At 41.2% G+C, this 24,135-nt stretch overlaps 1 protein-coding gene across 1 annotated transcript in view; it reads right to left on the bottom strand.

Moving 5' to 3' along the window:
* Positions 1-15,394, bottom strand: part of NAIP (NLR family apoptosis inhibitory protein) — a 34,223-nt gene extending 18,829 nt beyond the window's left edge. The window contains exons 1-7 of the mRNA XM_065874331.1: positions 15,264-15,394; positions 12,236-12,809; positions 10,403-10,502; positions 5,979-6,060; positions 4,823-4,874; positions 2,930-3,049; positions 977-1,076 (exon numbers count right to left, since the gene is read on the bottom strand). Of these exons, the coding sequence (XP_065730403.1) occupies positions 977-1,076; positions 2,930-3,049; positions 4,823-4,874; positions 5,979-6,060; positions 10,403-10,502; positions 12,236-12,806 (1,025 nt within the window). The 5' untranslated portion in view covers positions 12,807-12,809; positions 15,264-15,394. The remainder of the gene's footprint in view (positions 1-976; positions 1,077-2,929; positions 3,050-4,822; positions 4,875-5,978; positions 6,061-10,402; positions 10,503-12,235; positions 12,810-15,263) is intronic.
* Between the last annotated feature and the right edge of the window lie 8,741 nt (positions 15,395-24,135).

The following is a 24,135-nucleotide window of genomic DNA, read 5'->3' as shown; positions in this document are numbered from 1 at the left end:
CCTAGGGTGACTACAGGACAAATAGTTCATATTGAAGCAGGTCAGAGACTTCACAACAGACTCCTTTAAGAAAATGAAAATGGTGCTCTATCTTACAAGTTTGAATGACCGGACAGCAAGATTTAAACATTTGGGAGAATTTGAAGATGAACTGGTGCTAAATACATTTTAAGACTAAGAAAATGGGTATATTTTTTAAAAAGGAAAATAACAAGTGTTGGCGAGGAGATGGAGAAACTGAAATACATACATATATATACATATACACAAATATCTCAGCCATAAAAAAGAATGAAGTACTGATACATTCTACAAGATGGATGAACCTCAAAACATTGTGCTAAGTGAAGCCAAATACAAAAGATCATATTACATGCTTCCATTTACATGAAATATCCAGAACAGTAAGTCTATAGAGACAGAAAGCTGACTGGTAGCTCTAAGGAGCTAGGTTGCACTGGGGAGACAGGGAATGACTGCTTAATGGGTACAGAGCTCTCTTTTGGGATAATGAGAATGTTTTGGAATCAGACAGCAGGGGGTGGTGGCATAACCTTGTGCGTGTACTAAACGCCACTGGACTGTACACTTTAAAATAGTTTACGTGTGAATTTCACCTCAAAAACTAAGCAAACATACTAATAAGACAATTGTTACTTACTACAAAAATTGGAAGTGGTACAGGGAGGGAAGGTAAATTATTTATTACTAGGCTCTGCCTTTATGAAGTCATGCTAATGTAAACATGTAATGTGAAAATAATGATTGAACCAAAACTGTGCTGTGACTATAGTGAGAGGAAGGCTAGATGGGAAAGGGGTCATGAAAGCAAGGACATGAAAGTGAGAAAGACTCATCCTTCATCGTAAGAATCAGAGAGGTGGGCAAAGACTTAATCAGAATGTAAAATGAGGGGGAAATCGCTAAAGTATCAATACATCCAGATTCATAGACACTAAACATTCATTCTACTCACTTGGGAAAATATTTGGTGTGTTCTTCTAATGGGTCATCACCTTCCTCAAACTTATACAAATATCCCCCACAGGAAAAACACTGGACGATGTCGCTTTTACCTAGAAGTAAGGAAATTTGATCAGTGCCACTGGCCAGTATATTTGTCGAGTGACACACACATAATAACTACCAGGCCTTTATTAGCAAAACCCTACTTGCACTTTCAATCAGATTTTGTGACAAAGTCACAAATCGGGTCACCAGTGAGGAAATATTCTACTTAGGGCTCTTCTCTCACCAATGGGGTCATGAACAAGTAACATTCAATGTTCCTACGTACCACGCACTGATTAACACCCTCTCCCTGTCCCCTCCTCATTCTATGGAGCAAGAGATTTGCAAATCAGAATGTGGAATTGAAGTTCCATGAAGGAAGAGATTTTTTCCTGTTTTGCTCCCTAATGAATCTCATGGACCTAGAAGAGTGCCTAGGACTTACTAGGCACTCAGTAAGTTATTTATTTAATGAATAAATCAGAAAGAAAATATCTGGAGCTCAGGAAAATATATATGATCAAATATAGCAACTCTCATGTAATTAAGTTCGTGAAGAAGCAAATGCCTCTTACTACATTATTGCTAGGTTTATTCCCCTAGAAGTAGGATCAAGTCTTCATGTGAGACTCTGTTTCTTTGGAAGGAAATTAGCATTTGGATCTACCAAAAGATTGAACTAGAAATGGAGCATCCATCATCTTCCTTCTCTTCTTGGACTCCCGTAGGCATTGTAAAGCCAGAGCAGAGGAAAACCTCCCTTTGTGTCTGGATAAAAATAGGAGGTCCTAGAGCTTGCAAGACCCCAAAAGGGTGAGATGCCTAGGATTTGTGGGGAGAGGAGGAGGTTCAAAAGGAAGAGGGTGAGGACACTGGACAGAGGGTCCTAGAGGAAGGCTGGCAAGAGGAAGACAGAATGGAGAGAGCAGGAAGAAAGGGTGGAACGCCGCCTTTCCAAATGCTTAAGCCTGTGAGGCATTAAGATTTTTTGTACCAATGGAACATGTCAGTTTGAGTGAACACTACATTCCCCTACTCTGTACTGCTCTGTGGTATTCTTGACTTGACCCTCTGTAAAAGGTCCACACGGACCTCCACTGTAACTTAGCATGTGTGTTTGGTCTGAAGAAGGCCAGCAAGGTTCCCAGGAAGGACACAATATCCGTTCACCTTATTGTACCTCAGGCAGAGGTTTAGCTGAGGGGAACCTGCCTGCTCTTTCTGCATCACAGAGTGGAACTCCCTGATGACCAGCAGCCCAAGAGAGAATACTATGAACCGATGGAAGATTCTACATGCTTAGGAATCATTAAAAGCAACTTCCTTACTTTCTCTTCCAAGGAGTGTGTGGCAAAAACTGCTATCCACACTCCTAGTTATCTCTCATTCTTCCATAGTAACAGAAACCCCAATTTTCAGCTGGGCACATTGCTACCCAGAAAAAAAGTTAAACGTCCCAGCTCCTCTTATAGGTAGGTGTGGCCATCTGACACAGAAAGGAAAAGGAATATATAAGGAATAATGAGGGAATTCCCTGGTGGTCCAGTGGGTAAGACTCGGCGCTCCCAATGCAGGGGGCCCGGGTTAAATCCCTGGTACGGGAACTAGATCCCACACGCGTGACACAACTAAGAGTTCACATGCCACAACTAAGAAGTCCACATGCCGCAACTAGGAGCCCACCTGCTGCAACTAAAAAGAAAGATCCCGCACACCACAATGAAGATCCCATGCGCTGCAACTAAGACCCGGCACAGCCTAAATAAATAAATAATTTTTTTTTTTTTTTAAAGAAAAAGGAATAATGAAAAGAAGTAGGGATTGTTGAGCTTAGTTAAATACGAGCCCAGGATCATGCAGTGTATGTGGGGTTTAAATGGGCAGCAAGGCAAGAGCTTGGGGCAAACTGCTGACTCACCTATGTAGAAAAAACCTGCTTTGGCCAGAGCTGCAGCTCCCACAGGGGATGCCTGGGGCCAGTTCTTGAAAGAGACCAGTCGGAGTTCTTCATTAGCAAAGATGCTGCCATTGCAACACACTTGAATAAAAAGCATATGGTGAGACCGGCAAGCTTTGATATTGCAAGTATCAGTGTTTGAATTATCCTTTCATATTTACAGACAGAATAATATGTTTGGCATTTGCTTCAATATAATTGAAGGAGGGGATTAGAAAAGAAGAAACTGGCAAGGCCAGACCAACCACATGTTGAAGCAGAGTGGTAGATGCATGGTGGGGATTTACTATTGTCTTATTTCTATATAGATTCAAAATTTTTTATAATAAAATGTTTTCTAATTATCTTTTCACCATATAGCATCAGGATAAAGCAAGAAAAAGCTAGAGGAGCTTCCCTTCCACCCCAAGTTAGTATCAGATTTGAGAAAGGCAAATTTTCCTTGCAGCTCCCTTAAGAGCAGGCAGATTTGTTTCTTGCCCTTTGGGTGTCCACTCTATGCAGTGGTTTCTATTAGACTTTCCACACTGGGCTGGCCCTGGGGTTTGGTTCCTGTCTTCTGCACCCTTTGAAGATCTGAAAACCAACTTATGTTTATTAAATACGTTAATAAAATTAGATACTGCAAAATTCCTTAAGATGAAAGCTTGCTTCATTATTCCACTTAGCCGCGGGATTCCTGCTGTCACTTGAGTTTTAACTGGAATATGACTTAATGTACTGGAAAAACCTCAGTCTTTTCCTCCTGTGTGTCTCCTTTACTCTCACACTACCATCACATTCACGACACTTTTGATACAAGGTGTATGGGGTTTTCTTCCAGTAAACAATTCTCTGCAACACCAGCTGGGTGTCCTACAATTTAACTCTGTTCCAACACTGTCTACTTAGTAGTGTCAGATCCTACAGGTTAAAGGCTCAATGCCATAACACTGCTCCTACCCCATTTCATTTGTTAGCGTGGATCACAGAACTCAGAGAAACACTTACGTTTGTTTAGTAAAGGATATAATCAAGGGTACAGATGAATAGCCGGATGAACTGGCTAGTAGAGTGAGATCTGGGAGCTTCTATCCTCATGGAGTTGGAATGTGTCACATTCCCAGTGTGGATGTGTTCACATACCTGAAGGCTCCTGGAAACCTGTACTACTGGGATTTTTATGGAGGCTTCCTCACACAGGCATGATCGATCATTAACTCCATTTATACCCCTCTTCCTGCTCTGAAGAATAGGGGGTGGGGCTGAAAATTCAAACTTCTAATCATGGCTTGCTCTTTCCAGTGACCAGCTCCCATCCAGAAGCCATCCAGGAGCTCACCCAGAATCACCTCATTGGAAACCAAAAACGCTCCCAGTGTTCTTATCACTTAGGAGTTTACAAGGTTTTAGGAGCCCTGTGTCAGGGACAGCGTCAAAGATCCAATATTAGAACAAGAGATGCACCTCGTGATGTTATCACTTAGGAAATTACGTGGATTTTAGGAGCTCTCTGCCAGGAACTAGGGGCAGAGACCAATATTTATTTTCTATTATTTCACATTCAATTTCTTAACAGACACTGATCCATTTAAGAATGTTTTCAAAACCATTTTATCCAGAAACCTTAATTGTTTTAAGGGAAATTCAGTCAAGGACCCAACCCTGACATATTTCCCTATGCTCATTTATGTTAAAAAACTAAGTCACTCCAGGAGACCAGAAACTCTAATGAAATGGTTTTTTAAAAAATTACTATGGCACCATAAAATGAGGAGGAAAATGGAGGGGTTAAAAAAAAAATTAGGCTGAAAAAGAAAAAGCAAAAGAAGAAATAAACAAGCAAAGCTTTTTGAAATACGTCTGAATCTTTACCTGAAGCCATAGGTAAATCTCTCTTGACCCAGGAATTCACGAAATGTTCTCCCTGGAGAAAATTAAAACTCAAGTTATCCTACAAACGACTATGTATAAAACAAATAAGCTACAAGTATCTAATGTACAGCACAGGGAACATATCCAATATTTTATAGTAATTATAAATGGAGTATAACCTTTAAAAATTGTGAATCATTGTGTTGTACACCTGAAACAAATATCGTGCATCAATACCTCAATTTTAAAAAATTCAAGTTATCGACTTGGAGCATACAACTATCTATGAATAAAAATTAAAAGAACTCCCTCCTCTAACCCTGCCCCCAAATGAAGAGTTTCATTGGATTGAGTGTCAGTGTTGTTAGAGAATTATTCCTTTAATTAGTATTTCTATTAATGTTGTAATTTTTTATGCAGTGTAAAGGGAAGAAAAAAAATACTGTGAATGTTTACTTATACTCAACAGGAAGCCGTCTCCGGGTCGGTTTTTCCAGAGATCCAACTCAAAAGCTAAGTTACAACAAGATATCACAGAGGTCCTTTGACCAATGAGAAGTATGAGATATAGGAAGGAAACTGGATTCAGAAGGGTGGTTAGGTATTGAGTAACTGATTCTTCTCTGAAAACTGCACCCAGATTGCTATCTGAAGCAACACTCCTCCCCCACTTTCAGGCCATGTTTTCTGCAGGGTTCTCATCTGAGTCATGTTAGCCAATAAATTCGCTCTTTTTGCATAAGCAATTTAAGCTGGGTTTTCCCATCACCTGTCACTAGGGGAGCCTTCACGATAGAGCATAAAGTAACCAGCTCTGAGGCCCACTGTGGGTAGTGTGCAGTGGTCTGAATGTCTCATGCGGGCACTCAGATGGGGGTGGCCGAGGGAAGCTAGGGGAGGTGACCTCAGTCAAAGAGGGTAAGACTACCAGGAAGGCAGACAGACCAATCAAAAGGCAGCCCTGAAAAAAAATTCTAAGGGCTCTAGTTGACCAAGAGAACATGCTTTTCTTCAATCTGCCCAATGGGAGGTAGGAGAATGAAATAAGGGAAGAAAGAAGGAGAGCCCATGACAAAAGAGTGATGCTGCCCCCTTCTCATTCAGATAATAGGTACTCAAAAGCCAACTTGAGAAAAAATTTGTTGTTATAAATTACCGTGACGCCAACAAATCCCTTGTAGCTTTGAATATACTGGGTAATTTCCTCTGAGGATTTCTTACTTTGAAGAAATTCACATCTATAATTAATAAACAGAATTAAAATTTATCCTGATACTGTAATAGAGATGTCCTGTATCTTTATATAACTGCAGTGACACAATGGACATTTGTTAAAACTTACTGCATTGTATGCTTTAAATTGCTCAATTTTATTTTACTTTGATAAAACTGTCAAAAAATTTACCCCGAAACTTATGACAATTATCATTATTCTCATATAATTATTATTTCCACTAACAACATGTGTAATAATTTAAAACTAAATCTTCAGATTATCTTCTCTCTTGAAACAAAATATAATTCAATCAAAGAGACAGATTTACAGTAATATATAGACTGGAGGGGGTTTTCTTTGTTAAATTCAACTATGGTGACTATATCTAGTTCCTGTGGTTAAATAAAAGTTACTGGCAGCAAGGATAACAAACAATAATAAATTTCATCCACTGAAAAACATATATCACTACTCTGTAAAAAAAATACAATGGAAATTAATAAATTGAATTTTTTAAAAAGAGTATATGGAATACATTTTAAAAACACATTCCTGGGCTTCCCTGGTGGTGCAGTGGTTGAGAATCTGCCTGCTAATGCAGGGGAGCAGGGGACACGGGTTCAAGCCCTGGTCTGGGAGGATCCCACATGCCGCGGAGCAACTAGGCCCGTGAGCCACAACTACTGAGCCTGCATGTCTGGAGCATGTGCTCCGCAACAAGAAAGACTGCGATAGTGAGAGGCCTGCACACCGCGATGAAGAGTAGCCCCGGCTTGCCACAACTAGAGAAAGCCCTCGCACAGAAACGAAGACCCAACACAGCAAAAATAAATAAATTAATTTAAAAAACCAAAACAAAACATTCCTTTCCACAAAACAGAAGCAATTTTTTTTTTTTTTTTTTGTGGTATGCGGGCCTCTCACTGTTGTGGCCTCTCCCGTTGCCGAGCACAGGCTCTGGAGGCGCTGGCTCAGTGACCATGGCTCACAGGCCCAGCCGCTCCGCAGCATGTGGGATCTTCCTGGACCGGGACAAGAACTCGTGTCCCCTGCATTGGCAGGCAGACTCTCAACCACTGCACCACCAGGGAAGCCCCAGAAGCAATTTTTAAGTTAACTTTAAAAAAATCTCTCTCATTCAAATTTAAGTTTCCTTTCTAGTGATTTATAGTAACATGAGGGCTGAGAGTCAGGAGGCCAGAATGTTAGTCCCAGTTCTGCCACTAATGGGAAGTGATCAATCTTGCCACTGTTCTCTTATACAGACATGAGAAAGTGAACTCCACTAGGTGAATCATATATTGTTCTAGGGCCACCACTCTGGGTAGCTAAGGTCCCTAGGTTTTAGATGTGCAGATCCTTCCGAGGAGTGCCCCAAACCTGTACGCAACCCAAATTCGTACACAATCCACATAGCACATGACGGACGGGGCCCTCCCCACATGCTTAGTGTGGATTGAGAAGGTGCTCGATAGACACTACTTCTTTAAAAAAATACAACAAAGGGCTTCCCTGGTGGCACAGTGGTTAAGAATCCGCCTACCAATGCAGGGGACACGGGTTCGAGCCCTGATCCATGAGGATCCCACATGCCGTGGAGCAACTAAGCCCGCAAGCCACAACTACTGAGCCCATGTGCCACAACTACTAAAGCCTGTGCTCTAGAGCCCGCGAGCTACAACTAATGAGTCTGCGCTCTAGAGCCCGTGCTCCGCAGCAAGAGAAGTCACTGCAATGAGAAGCCCGTGCACTGCAACAAAGACCCAACACAGCCAAAAATAAAATAAATAACAAATAAATTACAAATATATATATATAATGTTTTAAAAAATACAATAAAGATCAGCTTATTTTATTTATTTACAATTATTTAGTACACTGGGTACTACGTTTTAATGAGTAGGAGTAGACTCAGATATTGTGTCCATAGTTTATAAAAGCAGCAAACAAAGCCAAAATTGATGCCCGAACTGCTAAGGTTAGAGCACAACCAACAAGAAACTGGGGAATTCTTAGTTCTAATTCCAGCTCTGAAATGTATTGGTTAAGCATATGCTCATGATGACAAACAGGTGGAAGGTGAAACGGTCATGGAATACACGGGAGTTTTTACAAGGCATTTGCTCCATATACTTTACTTATCACCCTTATAACAACCCTACCAGCTATGGATTATCATTTTCATTTTTACACACGAGACTCAGAGGGTCAATAATGAGGGTCACCAAGTGGCCGGCTCTGTGTATCTGCGAGCCTCTGCACTCTGCCCTGCCCTTTGTATTGATAGCAGCAGACCTTAGCTCCTTCCACCTCTGGAGATGAGTGCTGGACTCACATATTCTCCCTATGCTTCTCACCTTTCCCTCAGTCCTACGTCAGAGAAGGTGCACCAGGGCCACCCAAGACAGGATGTGCAACTCTTGTTGGTGTTAGACCATCACATGATGGTTGATGTGAATGGTGCTGCTGGGAGTTGTCCAGTGTATAACCCAGTGACACTAAGCATTGTGGCCATGAGAATAAGTGAAGCATTGGCTGAGGCTACAGCTACGCCAGGTGCCCAAGAGCCAGGGCTGATATTCACTCGGCACACACCCATGTGGTTCACTGCCAACACTCAGTATGATTGGCTGGGTGTCTATTCTTGATTGGTCAAGGAACCAGAATGACAAAGTATTTAACCATCTGGCTTCCTGTATCCCTATAACTGTCTCATCTGCTTGTCAGGAAGAGCTTCCCTCCCTTTCCAATCTCCCTCTCCATCTCTCTCTCTTCCCCTCTTCCTTCTCTCCTTTGTTCCCTTCCTCCCTCCCACCCCCTCACTTTCTTTTCAACCATAAAAGAAATACACATTTGTTTCCCAGAATTTAAACAAGATAGAAGTGAACAAAGCAAAATATGAAAATCCCTCTCCACCTCATCTCCTGACAAACCCAAACCTCAAGAGTTCGATTGTTTGGTTTGTATATTTTCTTAACTTTTTCTATATATATTTCAAACAAGTCCATATATAGGTTGAATGGTTTTAAAGGCTTATACTACACATTATTTTGCATACTGCTTTTTTCACTTAACATATCAGACATACTTCCATTTTTGTGAGCATGGCTGTCCATGTGAAAGATGACTTATCGTAGGTCTGGTTGGACCTACGATCCAACCAGAAACTTCTTTGCATGTGGTAGGTGTACGACAAATATGTTAAAGAAATAAACTATGAGCCGAAGCACACTGCTAGATCCAATGATTAGATTATAGGAAATACAGGAAGTAGAGAAACATGTTAAATGACACCACAGAAACATTCAGCCAAACACAGAGTGTAGGCAATTTTACAGGACAGACTACATGGCTCCTTTCATGAGTAAGTGACAAGAAAAAGTCAGGGAGGAAGAAATCTGTAAATTAAAAATCTTGAGATATATCAACTAAATGTAATGTATGGACCTTGTTTGGATCCTGATTCAAATCAACCAATGGCAAAGAGAAAGTGAGGTGGGGGGATGTGGACATTTGAACACTGTCTCAGATATTTGATGTTATTGAGGAATTACTGTTAATCCTCTTTAGAAGACAGAATGATACTGTGGTTATGTTTCTTTAAAATATTTTTATATTTTAGAGTTATATACTAAAATACCAACAAGTGACATTATATGATGTCTGGGATTTGCTTTAAAATAATTTGGTTATTTTTATTTCTGGGGAAGGAGTGGGTGAGAGATGGATGACATATGATTTGGCCATGTGTTGATAAGTGTTCTCTCTACTTGTATATGAAATTTTCCAAAATGAAAGTTTTAAAAATTGTTAAAGGAATGAATCTGTATTTGGTAGATACAGAGCCACGTAGAAAATACCAGTAAACGTAACATTAGAAATAATTTTTAAAAGCACTTCATTTTCTAAGCAGAGAACTCAAGACCATTGTAATAATCAAAACTCTTACTGAGTTTTTGAAATACAACGTTTTCATTTGGTATATATTCAGCAGTGCATGAAACCACTTGTAATAATGTTTTAAACATTGTCTTACTTTCCAACTTCCTTTATGTACCAGTTTATATCATCCCTATGCAAATTATTCCTGTTTATTAAGGCAGATCCTGAAACTTATACTTGGCAAAACATATCTTAGTATTTTGGATAATAAGACAGTAAGAAACTATTTTGAAATTATATAATTAAAAATTTTCACGATATCATCAGGGCTTTCTTGCTTGAATAAATCCTGGAGTGTTCCAGTTTAGGAGAGAGAAAGATCAAAACTGAAGGTTCTACTCTGGGAAGGGGACTCTTGCCTTTAGTTTTGTTTTGTTTTGTCTTAAAAAAAAATTACCAGCAAAAAATATTTATCTACTTACTTGGGGAACCACTTGGCATGTTCCTTCCAGGGGTCATCATCATCTTCCCAATTTCCTAAACAGCCACCACAGGAAAAGCACTGTACAGTGTCACGTTTACCTGCATATGAAGGAAGACACTTAGATTGCCCGGCAACAGCACCATGGAATGGTCCAGAAGGGGTGTCTCCAGAAGTTGACTGCTCTGTGCATGAATGAGACACGCTCCATCCCATCTGCCCACTCACACTCTCATCTGGCTGAATCCTCATCCACAGCCCCGCTGCCCTAAGTGACCGTTTCCGAAGCCTGGGACCCCACCTCTCAGATGTGGCACACACAGAGCTCTACGCTGTTGGGCTCAGTATGCTCACTGAAGGAGTGGGGAAGCAGAGGAATCCCCCGCGCTCACGAAGTAAAGCGCAGTTAGAAGGCCTACGCTGTAGCTTTGCTATGAAATTTCAGTGGAAACTTAGGCACGTTTCTTTTCTTTTTCCTTCACATTTGACATTTGTATTTGACAAGTATATTTTTCTTTTCTGACAACTGTTTTTAGGGGAACTACAAAGGGATCAACACACTAGCTTTCAAAACTAAGAAGAAAACTTACTTGAGGTTTAAGGCATTTTGAGATGTAAATGGTACACAAACTGGTAGGCAAATGACAATCAAACTACAGACTCCAACTTTTTTGAACACGACAGAAAGATCCGTTTTTTTCTGCGTTTTACTCTGCTTCAGTCTCTATGTCAATTAGGACATTAACTATAACATCTTGAAGAAATAAGTGATAAGCACACTGTGACATCTGGGGAATTCTATACCGGAAATCTCTTAAATTTTCTTCTTGGGTCCAACTTGGGTAACACCATCAAGGTGAATTTCTTCAGCTTCTGCTATTAATTAATTAACAATAGTAACAATTAACATTTGATATATCCAACATACACTGTGTGCCAAGCACTATGCAGTGTACCTGAGATGAATTGAAATATTTTGTTTCTTTTTTTTTAAACTTTTTATTTTGTATTGGAGTACAGCCGATTAACAATGTTCGATAGTTTCAGGTGCACAGCAAAGGGACTCAGCCATACATAGGAATGTATCCTTTGTCCCCCAAACTCCCCTGCCATCCAGCCTGCCCCATAACATTGAGCAGAGTTCCCTGTGCTATACAGTAGGTCCATGTTGGTTATCCTCAGGCACATTTCTTAAACTCTTTGAGCCTCAATGAAGTCAACCGTGAAATGGGGGGAAAGGGCAAGTTTGTCAGATTAGTATTAGTGCTTAATCCATGCCTAGCATCAAGTAGGTACTCAGTGAATGATAGCTGTTTTTGTTATCACAATTCTCACTCAGATCTGTCATAACATTTATGGCGCGGCTAGGATAATTCAAACACAGTATCATTTTCTGAAATGCAACTTGCCCTATATGTTAGAGTTAGCTTTAAGGTTAAAACAAAAACAAAAACCCTACAATACTGCTGCAATTAAAAGAATCAAAGAAAGATCATTTCAGAGCAGCAAAAGGAGGATGGGTGAGAAGGAGACTGGGGTCAGGCTGACCTCACAGCTTATTTTCGGGGCCTTAGAAATCCAGTCAAGTATTGTCTAAGGTCCAAAGTTTTAGGAAAAGTCACTATCTTATTTTTTATATATTTTTGGTAAATTGACATGTACTACACATAAAATAAAGCTAAAGTGAAATTACTGAAGTTGAATTTTAATAAAAGAGACCTTATACCTAATATAACACATTGACCAAGTGAGGAAAGATTTACAATATTGCAACTGAAATATGGAACCTAAACTTAATTCCAGCAAAATATTTCAGAAAATGACTTCAAACTACCTGTAAAGACAAAGCCAGCAGCTGAGAGTTCCCTTGGGGCTGTCCCTTGGGCATAAAATGGCCATTTCTTGTAGGATTTGAGTCTGGCCTTCTCTTCTTGGTATCTTGCTTTGTCGTCCCTCCTCAACTTGTTCTCTGGATTCTTTACTCTTATATCATACTTGGCAATGTTACCAACATCTTTGCCCAAAAGGAACTCACAATCCGGATGGAACTTCTTATGGTCTTCCATGGGGAGTCTCTGGAGGCTGGTACCAAAGAGGATTAAGCTACAGCAGAAGCACTGAACCCCAGATTTTATGTCAGTGAAATAAAACCCAGCCGCTGCCATCTCCTGGGGTGTCCATGCACTGTAGGCCTCATAGGTCACAAAAGTCTTTAACCTTTTTGCTTCACTACGCATTTGGGAATTAAAGCCTTTTTGCATTTTTTCTCGTTCTTTCTGCTGCTCTTTTTCTAGTTCCTTTACATATTGAAGCATATCTATGCCTAGAAGACCAGACAGCTCCGGGAGCAAAGCATAATCAAACTGGGAAATCCTCTCGTCAGGGGCTTCCTCCTGGGCGGCCATTTTCTGAAAAGGGGAAGAAAATGTTCGTGAACATCGCCACCTGGTTTACTAGTCCTGAGGTTTGTTTCAACCCTTTATTCTTTCTGTTTTTTCTTCTGAATAACATTGATCTTCTGCTCATCATTTAGCCCAATTCAGAGCAAATATGCTAGTAGGTCTGTGACAGCAGACCTTTATCCTGCCCTCAACAGTAAGGTCACCTATGGAGTCCAAACAGTTGGAGGCCCCCTTATCAGAGCACCAATTGTCACTTAAGTTAAAGGCATAAAATAGGGGATACCCATATCATCATACAACAAGTTCAAAGATGCGTGCTTGCATTCTCAACATTTCAAGAATCAACAAGGTATTCCATTTAATACCTACAGGTGGAGTTGGATATTTCCACTCTACCAGCTTTGCTCTATGTGCCCCGCCTTAATCCAGCTCAGCTGATTTAGAATTTGCCCATCTACCCACATTTCCGCAACAGTTGCAGCTAACTGAAGATCTTGATTAAGCCCAAGCATGCCCTTCATTTGGCAGTACCTAATGCAAGGAAAAGAGCTCCTTTGTCACTAATATGTTCAGTACATTTCAGCAATGGTTCCTCAGGAAGCTCTATCGGTCCACAAGGTTACTTGGCTTTTTGACTGAAGAGTTCCTTCATTTCAGTTGTCTCTTCATGCCCTCTCCCATAGAGTCCCTTTAGTGGATATGAGATGAGGGTCACATTCCAAACAAAAGAAATATCTGCCCAATTCTCCCTCTGGTATCATGTTCCTTCCCTTTACAGAAGGAACCGGCCAAAGCTTGGTGGACTTGGCAGCCTAGGGCTCTTTCTTAGTACTTTCATTTTTGCCAAAACAGCCCAAACCATGAAAAGTGGGAAAGAGATTTAGAACCAGGGATGCCAGGCTGGCTGCTGAGGCCTTCCTTATTTGCCTCACTGTTCTTGGCTGACTTTCCCTCTGTCCTTATTTCTGTTTTAACCCATCTAGCTGGTTCTTCTGGCTCTGGGTCTATCACCTTTAAATTCCATTGCTGGGGGCGGGGGAGGGATAAATTGGGAATTTGGGATTAACAGATACCCATTACTACATATAAAATAGATAAACAACAAGGATCTACTCTATAGCACAGGAAACTATATTCAATATCTTGTAATAACCTATAATGGGAAAAGAATCTTAAAAAAAAGATATATATATAAGTGAATCACTGTGCTGTACACCTGAAACATTGTGAATCGACTATACTTCAATAAATTTTTTAAAAATAGCAAAAAAAATATTTCATTGCTGTGCTTTTCTTCCCATGAATAATTATAGTACTAGGGCAAATTCAAACAAGGATGGCCTCAACAGCCAACCTGGCATCAGTGGTTCTACGTCTTTCTCCCACTTTTCATCTTTTTTTCTCCTAAACAAAGCCGGAGCCAGCATTTAAATTAAGTCAAAAACTGTTCCCAGGACTTCCCTGGTAGTCCAGTGGGTGAGACTCCACCCTCCCAATGCAGGGGGCCCAGGTTCCATCCCTGTTCGGGGAACTAGATCCCTCATGCATGCTCCAACTAAGTCCGCATACCACAACTAAAAAAAAAAGGATCCCACATGCTGCAACTAAGACCCGGTACAGCCAAAATAAGTAAATAAATAATAAATAAATTTAAAAAAAATTGTTCCCATTATCCCATTCACACTGCCAACTTCAGCAAGTATACAGGGTATACAGATAACTGAAAAAACTCACAAGCCTCTACACAGTATACTTACTTCAGAATTTAATAAAGGTAGAGGGTAAGGTACAAAAATACAGGCAAACATCAGAGAGGTCTCAGACTCCAGCCCCAGTTTCTAGGACCCTTTCTCTGTTGTTCAGGACATGCTTCATTTTAGGTAATGAACTACCTAGATATGTGCAAGGTACCTTGGTCTCAGGGAAACCACACTGTCACCTGAGGAGGGGTCTTTTATGCCGCTCCAGTCACGTGGCCCAAATTAGGCTGCCTGACCAGTCTCAAACAAGCTGGTACGGGCTGCCCCCTGGTCTCTCAGATCCTAGCACAGGGCTACATTCATCGCTAGTTAGTATGTTTCATTTAGGTTTGGCCAACAGACAACACCATGGCTCCAGGCCTCCCTGGAGATAAATAAGCACAGGGTGGCAACAAACCAGCTGGAATCAATCCTGCACTTCTACAGCAAAGTTCAGTCGTCAGTTTTGCTGGTATCTGGGCCACTTCCAGGAGGAGAGAAGATCTCCAAGGCCCTCTCCAGGTTTCATGCTCATTAATTACAAGTGCTATGAGTACCAGTGATGCTGCTGTGTCGTGCAAAGGATTTAAATCCACACCTGTATGACTCCAGTGCCTGTCCTCTTGCCTCCAAAGAGAGAAACAAGAGTAAGAGAAATAAGAGGGTCATAAGTTTAGGTGTGGAAGAAAAGCACTTTTGCCAGAGATGGTAATTTACTTACCTAGAGGTTTATCCAGAGCCCCGGTCAAATGGAAGGAGAATGCGTAGTGTAAATACGAATGCTCTCTTTGTCTTTTAGTGGGAAGCAGTGAGAACATATTTGAGGAACTGAAACTCAAAACAAGTTGCAGTTTTCTGAGAAATCACCAGTAAATGGTCTAGGGTGCTGAGTCAGCAGGGCTTAGTCAGGAACCAAAAGGTCTCACAAAACCTACCAAGTCCCATAGCAGAAGTGTTTTATTCTAAATAATTTAAGATTGGTTAACGTTTCTGGTGCTAGTATAAGTCTTATTTCTTTGACGGCAGTTTCTATCTTTCTGGTATCTTTTAGGGTTTTCTCTCTTATCCGTGGGTTATAAAATTTCAAAGTTATCGTGTCTCAGTGTGGGTCTTTCTACATTCAATGGACCCAGTGGACTTGTTTCAAGCTGAACGTGTGGGCCTCCCATCAGCCCTGGGAAATTATCTTCTATAATTTCTTTGGTAATTCCCTACTGCCTACTCTCCTCTTTTCCCTCTTTCTGGTATTCCCATTATTCAGATGGGAATTTATCACTGAAGTTCGTATCTTTTTTTTTTTTTGCTCACATATTCTCCCGTGCTTTGGCTTTACTTTCTGGGAGGTTTCCTCTTCATTATCTTCCAACTTTCCAATAAAAATTCTTTTTCTAATATTTATTTATTTGGCTGCACCGGGTCTTAGTTGCGGCACGCGGGATCTTTCAGTTGGGGCACGCGGGATCTTAGTTGCGGCATGCAGGATCTAGTTTCCTGACCATGGATGGAACCTGGACACCCTGCATTGGGAGCGTGGAGTCTTAACTACCGGGCCACCAGGGAAGTCCCACCAATGGTAATTATTAAGTTCAGCAATTATATTTTCAATTTCCCACAGCTCTTTCTTGTTGTCTGTTTCTTATTTTCACAAGATCTGATTTTTTTAGCCAACGCAATCTTTTATGAACCTCTCCTATACTGTCAAATGACAAAATTAAAACAACTTAATAATGAGTTTGTTGTCCTTCAGTCAAGGGAAAGCAATCCATAGACTGGGGGGAGCACACTGTCTCACAGCACTCCTCCAGAGGGATGGGGGGAAAGAGTGGGTTTTATAAAGAGGCATGATTGGCTAAGAGGTCAGGGATTCATTATACATCTAGCAGGTCAGGCAAACTAGGTAAAGCTGAGTTGGGGGATTGTGATTGGTTTATATTGGGTTTCCTTGACAGGTGTTTCCTGTAAGTGCAGGCTGACTTGGGTTTAGATTTGTGACTTGGGTCGGGCCACTGAGGCAGCCCCCATTTTGTGGGTCCCGATAGACACATTATCTTTATCAGTACTAATACAAATAAAGTTCACCTGCCTCCTGAATGATCTGTTTCCTCCAAGGCTAATTACCATTTACCTTTTTGTTCATTTTTCACATTACCAGCTTTCCTCAAATGTGTACTGATCCTTGGTTTTCAATTCATGTTTGAAAATTAGGCGATTTCAAAACTGACTGATCAAAATTATGGCCAAAAATTCTGATGAAAAGCCACATGAGTGTGACCTGAACCTAAGCCCTTTACTTTACGGAGAACAGATTGGGGAGCCAAGATTTACCCTGGAGAAGCCCTCAATGTCAAAGAAACACCTCAGAAAATGATTTCAAGTTAGCTGTAAAGTCAGAGCTAGTAGCTGAAAGCTCACTTGGTGTGTTCCTTGAGCACAGAATGGCCAGTTCTTGAAGTATTCTTCGTTTTGGGATGCCCAGGGCCCACCCTAGCTCCTCTAAGTCAGCTGAAACAGTTTATTCCATTTTTTTAGAAGAGAAGAATCCACTAATTTTTTGCCTCAGTGTTAATAACACCTGCATATTAAATAGTCTGATGGTGGGGTGGATGGAGTCAATTGCCTCATGCAGAGACTTTAATTTAGTCTCTTGATTTTCAGCCCTTCCCATCATTCCTGTCCGCCTTCAACCTGGCTTTCTGGGCCCCCAGCTGCTCCAGGGTTCTGTACAAAGTACAGAGTCTCCCAGGGGTTACATGTGTATTCAGGCTGTGGGCTCCTTTGGTCTGTTTCACTGGTTACTACCATTCCATTTGAGTTTCCACCTTCCAAAAATTTGTTAAAATATTCTGTATGCTGATGGTCCCCTCCTGCTTCCTTAATTTTTCTGGGTTTATAGTTTTAAAAATCATTTCAATAATATTGTGTAATTATTACCAACAATAACTAAATTTTGCTCAGAGCCTACTACTTGCCAGGCACAGTTCTCAAAACCTTAGATATGTCCATTTAATCCCTTTAACAGTCCAAATGAAGTAGCTATTTTTATTACCTACAATTTACGGATGAGAAAACCCAGGCACAAAGGGGTTCAGATTAACCAGACAGTCTGGCAACAGAGTCTGCACTTTGAACCACTGTGTTTGGCTGCTATAAAGGCTAGACATTAAGGAAAGGCAAACCCAGGTGTCCCAGAAAGCTCATGCTCTCTCCGTTTTGGTAGTTTAGCCAATTGCTGAGTTAGCAAGTCTTCAAGCTGTTACCAGCCTCATCGGCATGTGAACTCCTCTAGCCAAGCTCTGGTCCAACAGGGCCCTTTACCCAGCCAAGAAGCAACCATTGTTAAATAGCTGACCCCTCCTAACTTTTGTATTAACACATATAACAAGGACAGTGTTTTTTTGAAACACTTTCCCCGGTACATCCAGCTGCTCCTAGACCAGCAATTCTTTTTACAGGAAGTTCAGAGGTCAAGGGAACCTCTCTGCACTGCTGACTGTTCTGCCTGTAAAATTTTGCCCAATCAACCTTACTTTTCATCTATGATGTTATGTACATCTGTGTCCAAGGCACATTACAGTTACTGTAGCACCCTGTAGATTTTGTTGCCGTTGTGAATTTTTTTTTTTTACTATTCTATTTTCTAAATGTTTATTGATGATGTATAGGACTCTTTCTGATCTACTTTTTAAAATATAAATGTATTTTATCTCTATTTTTGGCTGCATTGTGTCTTCGTTGCTGCACACGGGCTTTCTCTAGTTGTGACGAGCAGCTCCTACTCTTCGTTGTGGTGCGCGTGCTTCTCATTGCGGTGCCTTCTGTTGTTGCAGAGCACGGGCTCTAGGCACGCGGGCTCAGTAGTTGTGGTGCATGGGCTCAGTTGCTGTGCGGCACGTGGAATCCTCCTGGCAGGGCTCGAACCCGTGTCCCCTACATTGGCAGGGGATTCTCAATCACTGCACCACCAGGGAAGTCCCTGGTCTACTTTTAATATATGATTGTAAATCCTCTTGAATTTTCTAAGTAGATATTTGTATTATCTGAATATTTTGAGGGGCTTCCCTGGTGGCGCAGTGGTTGAGAGTCCGCCTGCCGATGCAGGGGACACGGGTTCGTGCCCTGGTCCGGGAGGATCCCACATGCCGCGGAGCGGCTGGGCCCGTGAGCCATGGCCGCTGAGGCTGCGCGTCTGGAGCCTGTGCTCCGCAACGGGAGAGGCCACAACAGTGAGAGGCCCGCGTACTGAAAAAAAAAAAAAATTCTAATACAAATAACTTCTTAAGGAGAATCTAAAGAAATGAAAAATCAATTCCAGGTTTGGGATTTGGTTCCTGTAAAGCTACCTGAGTTAATTTTTTTTTTAAGTTCAGAAGAATTCTATGACCAGGAACCTGTTTTTTAAGTTATCTATGTATCTCTGTAATATGATTAGAGGCAGTGGTTCTCCTACTTTAGCATTTATTACAGTCACCTGGAGGACTTGTTAAAACACAGATTGCTAAGCCTACTCCCAGAGTCTCTGATTCAATAGGCCTGTGATGGGGCCCAAGAATATGCATTTCTAACAGGTTCCCGATGACGCTGCTGATGCTACTGATCCAGACACCACCCTTAGAATCACCGATTCCAGAGATCCTTAAAAGTTCCCTCTTCCTCTAAAGAATCGATTTTAAATACCTAAAATCCAAATTGAATTATCCCCTAAAACGGGTATATCCCAGAAAAGCCTGACACCTAAACGTTAAAAGATTCTGCCCTAATAAGGGACAGAGACGAGACTGGCCAGGCCAAAGTGCGTTAATTGGCGGCCTGCAAGCAAGTTTTATTTAGCCTGTGTGGTTTTAAAAAAATTAGACATCAACATTTAAAACTTAGGAGAATTCACTTAAAAATCCAGTTTTTCAGTTTCTGTTTAAATATCAAAATATACTGCCCGAGGGAAACTACATTCTCAGAAAGAAAAAATAGGCTGTGACTGAGTAATAGTTACCTCCTTTGAAAAAACGTTTTTCTTTTGGACTAGGTAACAAATGCACATGTATAAAATTCAAAAGGTACAAAGAAAGGTGTACGGTGAAATCGACATCTCTCTTCTACCCGAGCCCAACATCTAGAGGCTGCCTCCTTTACATGGAACCAGTGCTTTCCAGATGCTACCACTTTGCATTTACCTGGCCCCTTTTCAAGTATTTGCCTGGTCCCCTCAGGCATCTGAATTTGCATCTGAGCCCATTTTACAGCCCCTCTTCTGCATTCCCAGGCACTTGGTTTATCATTAGCACTTTCACACTTCTTTTTTTAAATTAATTAATTTTTTGTTTTTATTTTTTAGCCACGCCACGCGGCATGTGGGATCTTAGTGCCCCAACCAGGAATCGAACCCATGGCCCCTGCAGTGGAAGTGCAGAGTCTTAACCACTGGACTGCCAGGGAAGTCCCCATGCTGACGTCTTTAAAGGTCTGCCTCTTAGACTGGGAGGGTCACAGAGCCACAAGGTTAGGGTTTCTGTCTTCTTCTTGGTGTCTATATCCTGACGGCTAGGGTCTCATCAGACAGACAGCAGGTGTACAAGGCTTGTTGAGAGAATTAATGAATAAATGAACAAACTGTGCATTACTTCCAGGGCTCTGGCCTGAGGTGTGACTCAAATAACAATTTAGTCACATGAAATCAAGAATTTAAATCCCATAAGAACCCCATCAGTCTCCCAAGAAGAGAATTAGAAAATGTGGAAAGAAAAGAATGACTCTTCTATTCTTATAGAACTGAACCCAAAAGGGGTATTAGGACACTCCTGAGGCTACTTCCCAGAAGCATGACAATCTCCTGTGCCCTTTTCTTCCTTACTATAGGTCTCAGGGACTCAAACTTCTCGCCCTTTCGCCTAAACTCTATCACCTACTAAAGATCATGGGACTCTACCACCCCACTTCCCAAGGGCTGGTTGTACCCTTTCTTTCTCACCACTCAAGAAATTATTTCATGTTATAAATTTGCCGATCACTACAGAGATACAGACAGCTGAACACAGGACCACAAACATGAGGCATTTCACAAAGTATTGAGAAATCGTACAAAACGTTTACAGCTCTTCCCTACTGCCATTCCGAGCAGCAGAAGCCCTGTTGTTCCCGCACTGTTTCAACATACATTAGTGTTTGATTATGGCATGTACTCAAATATACAGTGGGTTACCTGTGCTTCTTAAATACAGGACTTACATGCTTTTAATCTACTTATCTCTCTTCTTCAGCCTCCAGATACTACTGCAATCTTCACCTTGCAGTTATTCTCAAGGGCAAACAAGGTCACAACAAACAGAAACAGTGCACGTATTGCCACATATAGGTGGAAATGTATTGTTTGCACTATGATCCAAATAAATGAAAAAGAAATTTTATTACCGTTCCCCTCCAACCTCCAGTTCCATACCTATTACCTTTTTTTTTTTTTTTCTATTACCTTATTTGATGAACATGATTGCTTTCAGGCCCTCAACTAACAGCTAACATTAGCTACATTACTTTCATCTCCCTCACCACAACTTCCCAGGATTCCATACGTTTTATTATTTTTGAATACTTAATTCATTCACAGGGCTTCAAATTGTTAACTATATAAAAATATTTTAAAATAATTCTTACTCTCCGCTGTGCTACACCACCACCCCAGGCAACCATTTTTATTAGTTCCCTATGTATTCTTCCAGTGTTTCTTTTTATTTAAAAAAAAAAATTTTTTTTTCGGCCACGTGGTGCGGCTTGTGGGATCTTAGTTCCCCGACCAGGGATCGAACCCGTACCCCCTGCAATGGAAGCGCAGAGTTTTAACCACTGGACCGCTAGAGAATTCCCTCATTTTTTTCAAAGACAGCTTTCTTGAGATATACTTCACGTACATGTAACGTAACTTATTCAAAGTGCATAATTCAGTGGTTTTTAGTATGTTCACAGAGTTGAACAGCCATCACCACAATCAATCTTAGAACATTTTCATCACTCGAAGAAGAAACTCTATACCCATTAAAATTCACTCTTTTCCCCAGCTGTTTGTAGTATTCCCCTACAATCTTTATTTTTGTAAGGTCCATAGTGATGTCTCCTCTTTCACTCGATCTTAGTAATTTGAGTCTTCTTTTTTTTTCTCTTGGTCAACTTAGCAAAATATTTGTCAATTGGTTGAACCAACTTCTGGTTTCATAGACTTTCTCTATTGTTTTCCACTGTTTCTTTTTGCTAAGACAAATATATATTCTTATTTTTCCTTCTTCCTTACATAACAGGTAGCATACTATATATTCTGAACACTAGTATATTCTGAAGAATGTACTTCAGGTCGAAGGAAAATGATCCTCAACAGATCTGAGATGTAAGAATAAATCAAGAGCCATGAAAGTGGTAAATATGTGATTAAATCTTAATAAATACTAACTGATTAAAACAAATATAAATGTCTAGTGAAACACCAAAAGAATTAAATGTACAACAATAATAATAAATAAGTGAGGAAGGAGGAAAGTGAGGTTAAATGTGTTATCCGTGGGGAGGGTAAATGTACAAGTTAACTTTAGGTTTTGATGTTATGAAGGAGTACTGGAAGCAGCGCTTCCTCAGATTCTCTTGGCCACGTCCTTCTTTCCAAGGTGCTGCCCGCCTCCTCCTCTGCACTGCTGCTGCCTTTGCCCAGCTTCCTGAGCGGGCTGGAGTCCAAACTGAACTACACCAAGCCTATCTGACCTTCCAGAGTTGGCTGCAACGCCACACCACTGAGCCTGACAGCTGGCTCCCTTAGCAGTTACCAAAGGACCAGATGACACAGCCCTGTGTGGCAAGCCTTGGCTAGCGGGAAATGGAAGAAGTTAGGAAATTGCATTACCCTCCCCTCCTCCCTTCGACAGACTGTGCAGAGGGGCAGCTTCTCTTTAGAAACCTTCTGGAGAAGTCCCAAACTCTAAGTGAACACACTTGCTGGGAGACTCCTATGACTCTTCACAGTTTGTTATCAAGCCTGGCCACTGTGATAACATATTGTTTCTCCTTGTCTCACTTTCCCTTTTTTTCCTTAACCATACTTCCCTAGATCTGCATCTCCCAAATAAAGCAACAATACTTTCACCTTTGCCTGAGGTTCTACTTTCTAGAGGACCCAAGTTAAGGAATTACGTGTACTGTAATTTCTAGAATAACCTCTAAAAGAATAAAAATCGAGTATACAATTTCCAAACTAGTTTAGGAAAACAAAGAATGGTGGGAAACAAGCAATCCAAAAAAGGGCAAGAGGGACTTCCCTGGTGGTACAGTGGTTAAGAATCCTCCTGCCAATGCAGGGGACACAGGTTTGATCCCTGGTCCAGGAAGATTCCACATGCCGCAGAGCAACTAAGCCCGTGCACCACAACTACTAAGCCTGCACTCTAGAACCCGTGTGTCACAACTACTGAAGTCTATGCACCTAGAGCCCGTGCTCCACAACGAGAAGCCACCACAATGAGAAGCCTGCGTACCGCAATGAAGACTAGCCCCCACTTACTGCAACTAGAGAAAGCCTGCACACAGCAACGAAGACCCAACGCAGCCCAAAATAAATAAAATAAATGTTTTGTTTTGTTTTGTTTTTTGTTTTTTTTTTGCGGTACACAGGCCACTCACTGTTGTGGCCTCTCCCATTGCAGAGCACAGGCTCCGGACATGCAGGCTCAGCGGCCATGGCTCACGGGCCCAGCCGCTCGGCGGCATGTGGGATCTTCCCGGACCGGGGCACGAACCTGCGTCCCCTGCATCGGCAGGCGGACTCTCAACCACTGTGCCACCAGGGAAGCCCTAAAGTAAATTTTAAAAAACAAACAAAAAAGTCAAGAAAGAAGAGAAAAATGAAGATGGAGTAGTTGAAACAAAGAGCACAAAGATGGTAGATTTAAACCAAAATGTATCAGTAGGCACATTAAATATAAATGGACTAAATGCTTCAGTTAAAACAAAATGACTTTCAGGAAAATAAAAAAGAATATGAAGTGAAATGTATACATTCAAAAGTATTTAAAATGAATCTAATTTTCATAATGAATTTTAAGCTTTAAGGAGTTTTCTAATCAAACAGAACTCAGAAAGACATACTATTCAGAAAGATTCCTAATGTTAAAAAGTTTCCTTCATTATTGTAGTATACTGTGGAGTTCCATGAGGGAAACTAAGGCCAGAACTAACAGTATTATTAGATCACCATTTTTATTTCTATAATCTAAAACAAACCAGGATTTTCTCTATAATTTTTTTAAATTTTATTTATTTATTTTTGGCTTCATTGGGTCTTCGTTGCTGCACGCGGTCTTTCTCTAGTTGTGGCGAGCGGGGGCTACTCTTGTTGCAGTGTGCTGGCTTCTCATTGTGGTGGCTTCTCTTGTTGCAGAGCACAGGCCCTAGGTGTATGGGCTTCAGTAGTTGCGGCATGAGGACTCAGCAGTTGTGGCTCATGGGTTCTAGAGCGCAGGCTCAGTAGCTGTGGCTCACGGGCTTAGTTGCTCCGCGGCATGTGGGATCATCCCGGACCAGGGCTCAAACCTGTGTCCCCTGCATTGGCAGGCAGATTCTTAACTACT

Source organism: Phocoena phocoena, chromosome 3, assembly GCF_963924675.1.
Source record: "Phocoena phocoena chromosome 3, mPhoPho1.1, whole genome shotgun sequence".
NCBI classification, from domain to species: Eukaryota; Metazoa; Chordata; class Mammalia; order Artiodactyla; family Phocoenidae; genus Phocoena; species Phocoena phocoena.
This window is presented reverse-complemented; position numbering and strand designations above follow the sequence as displayed.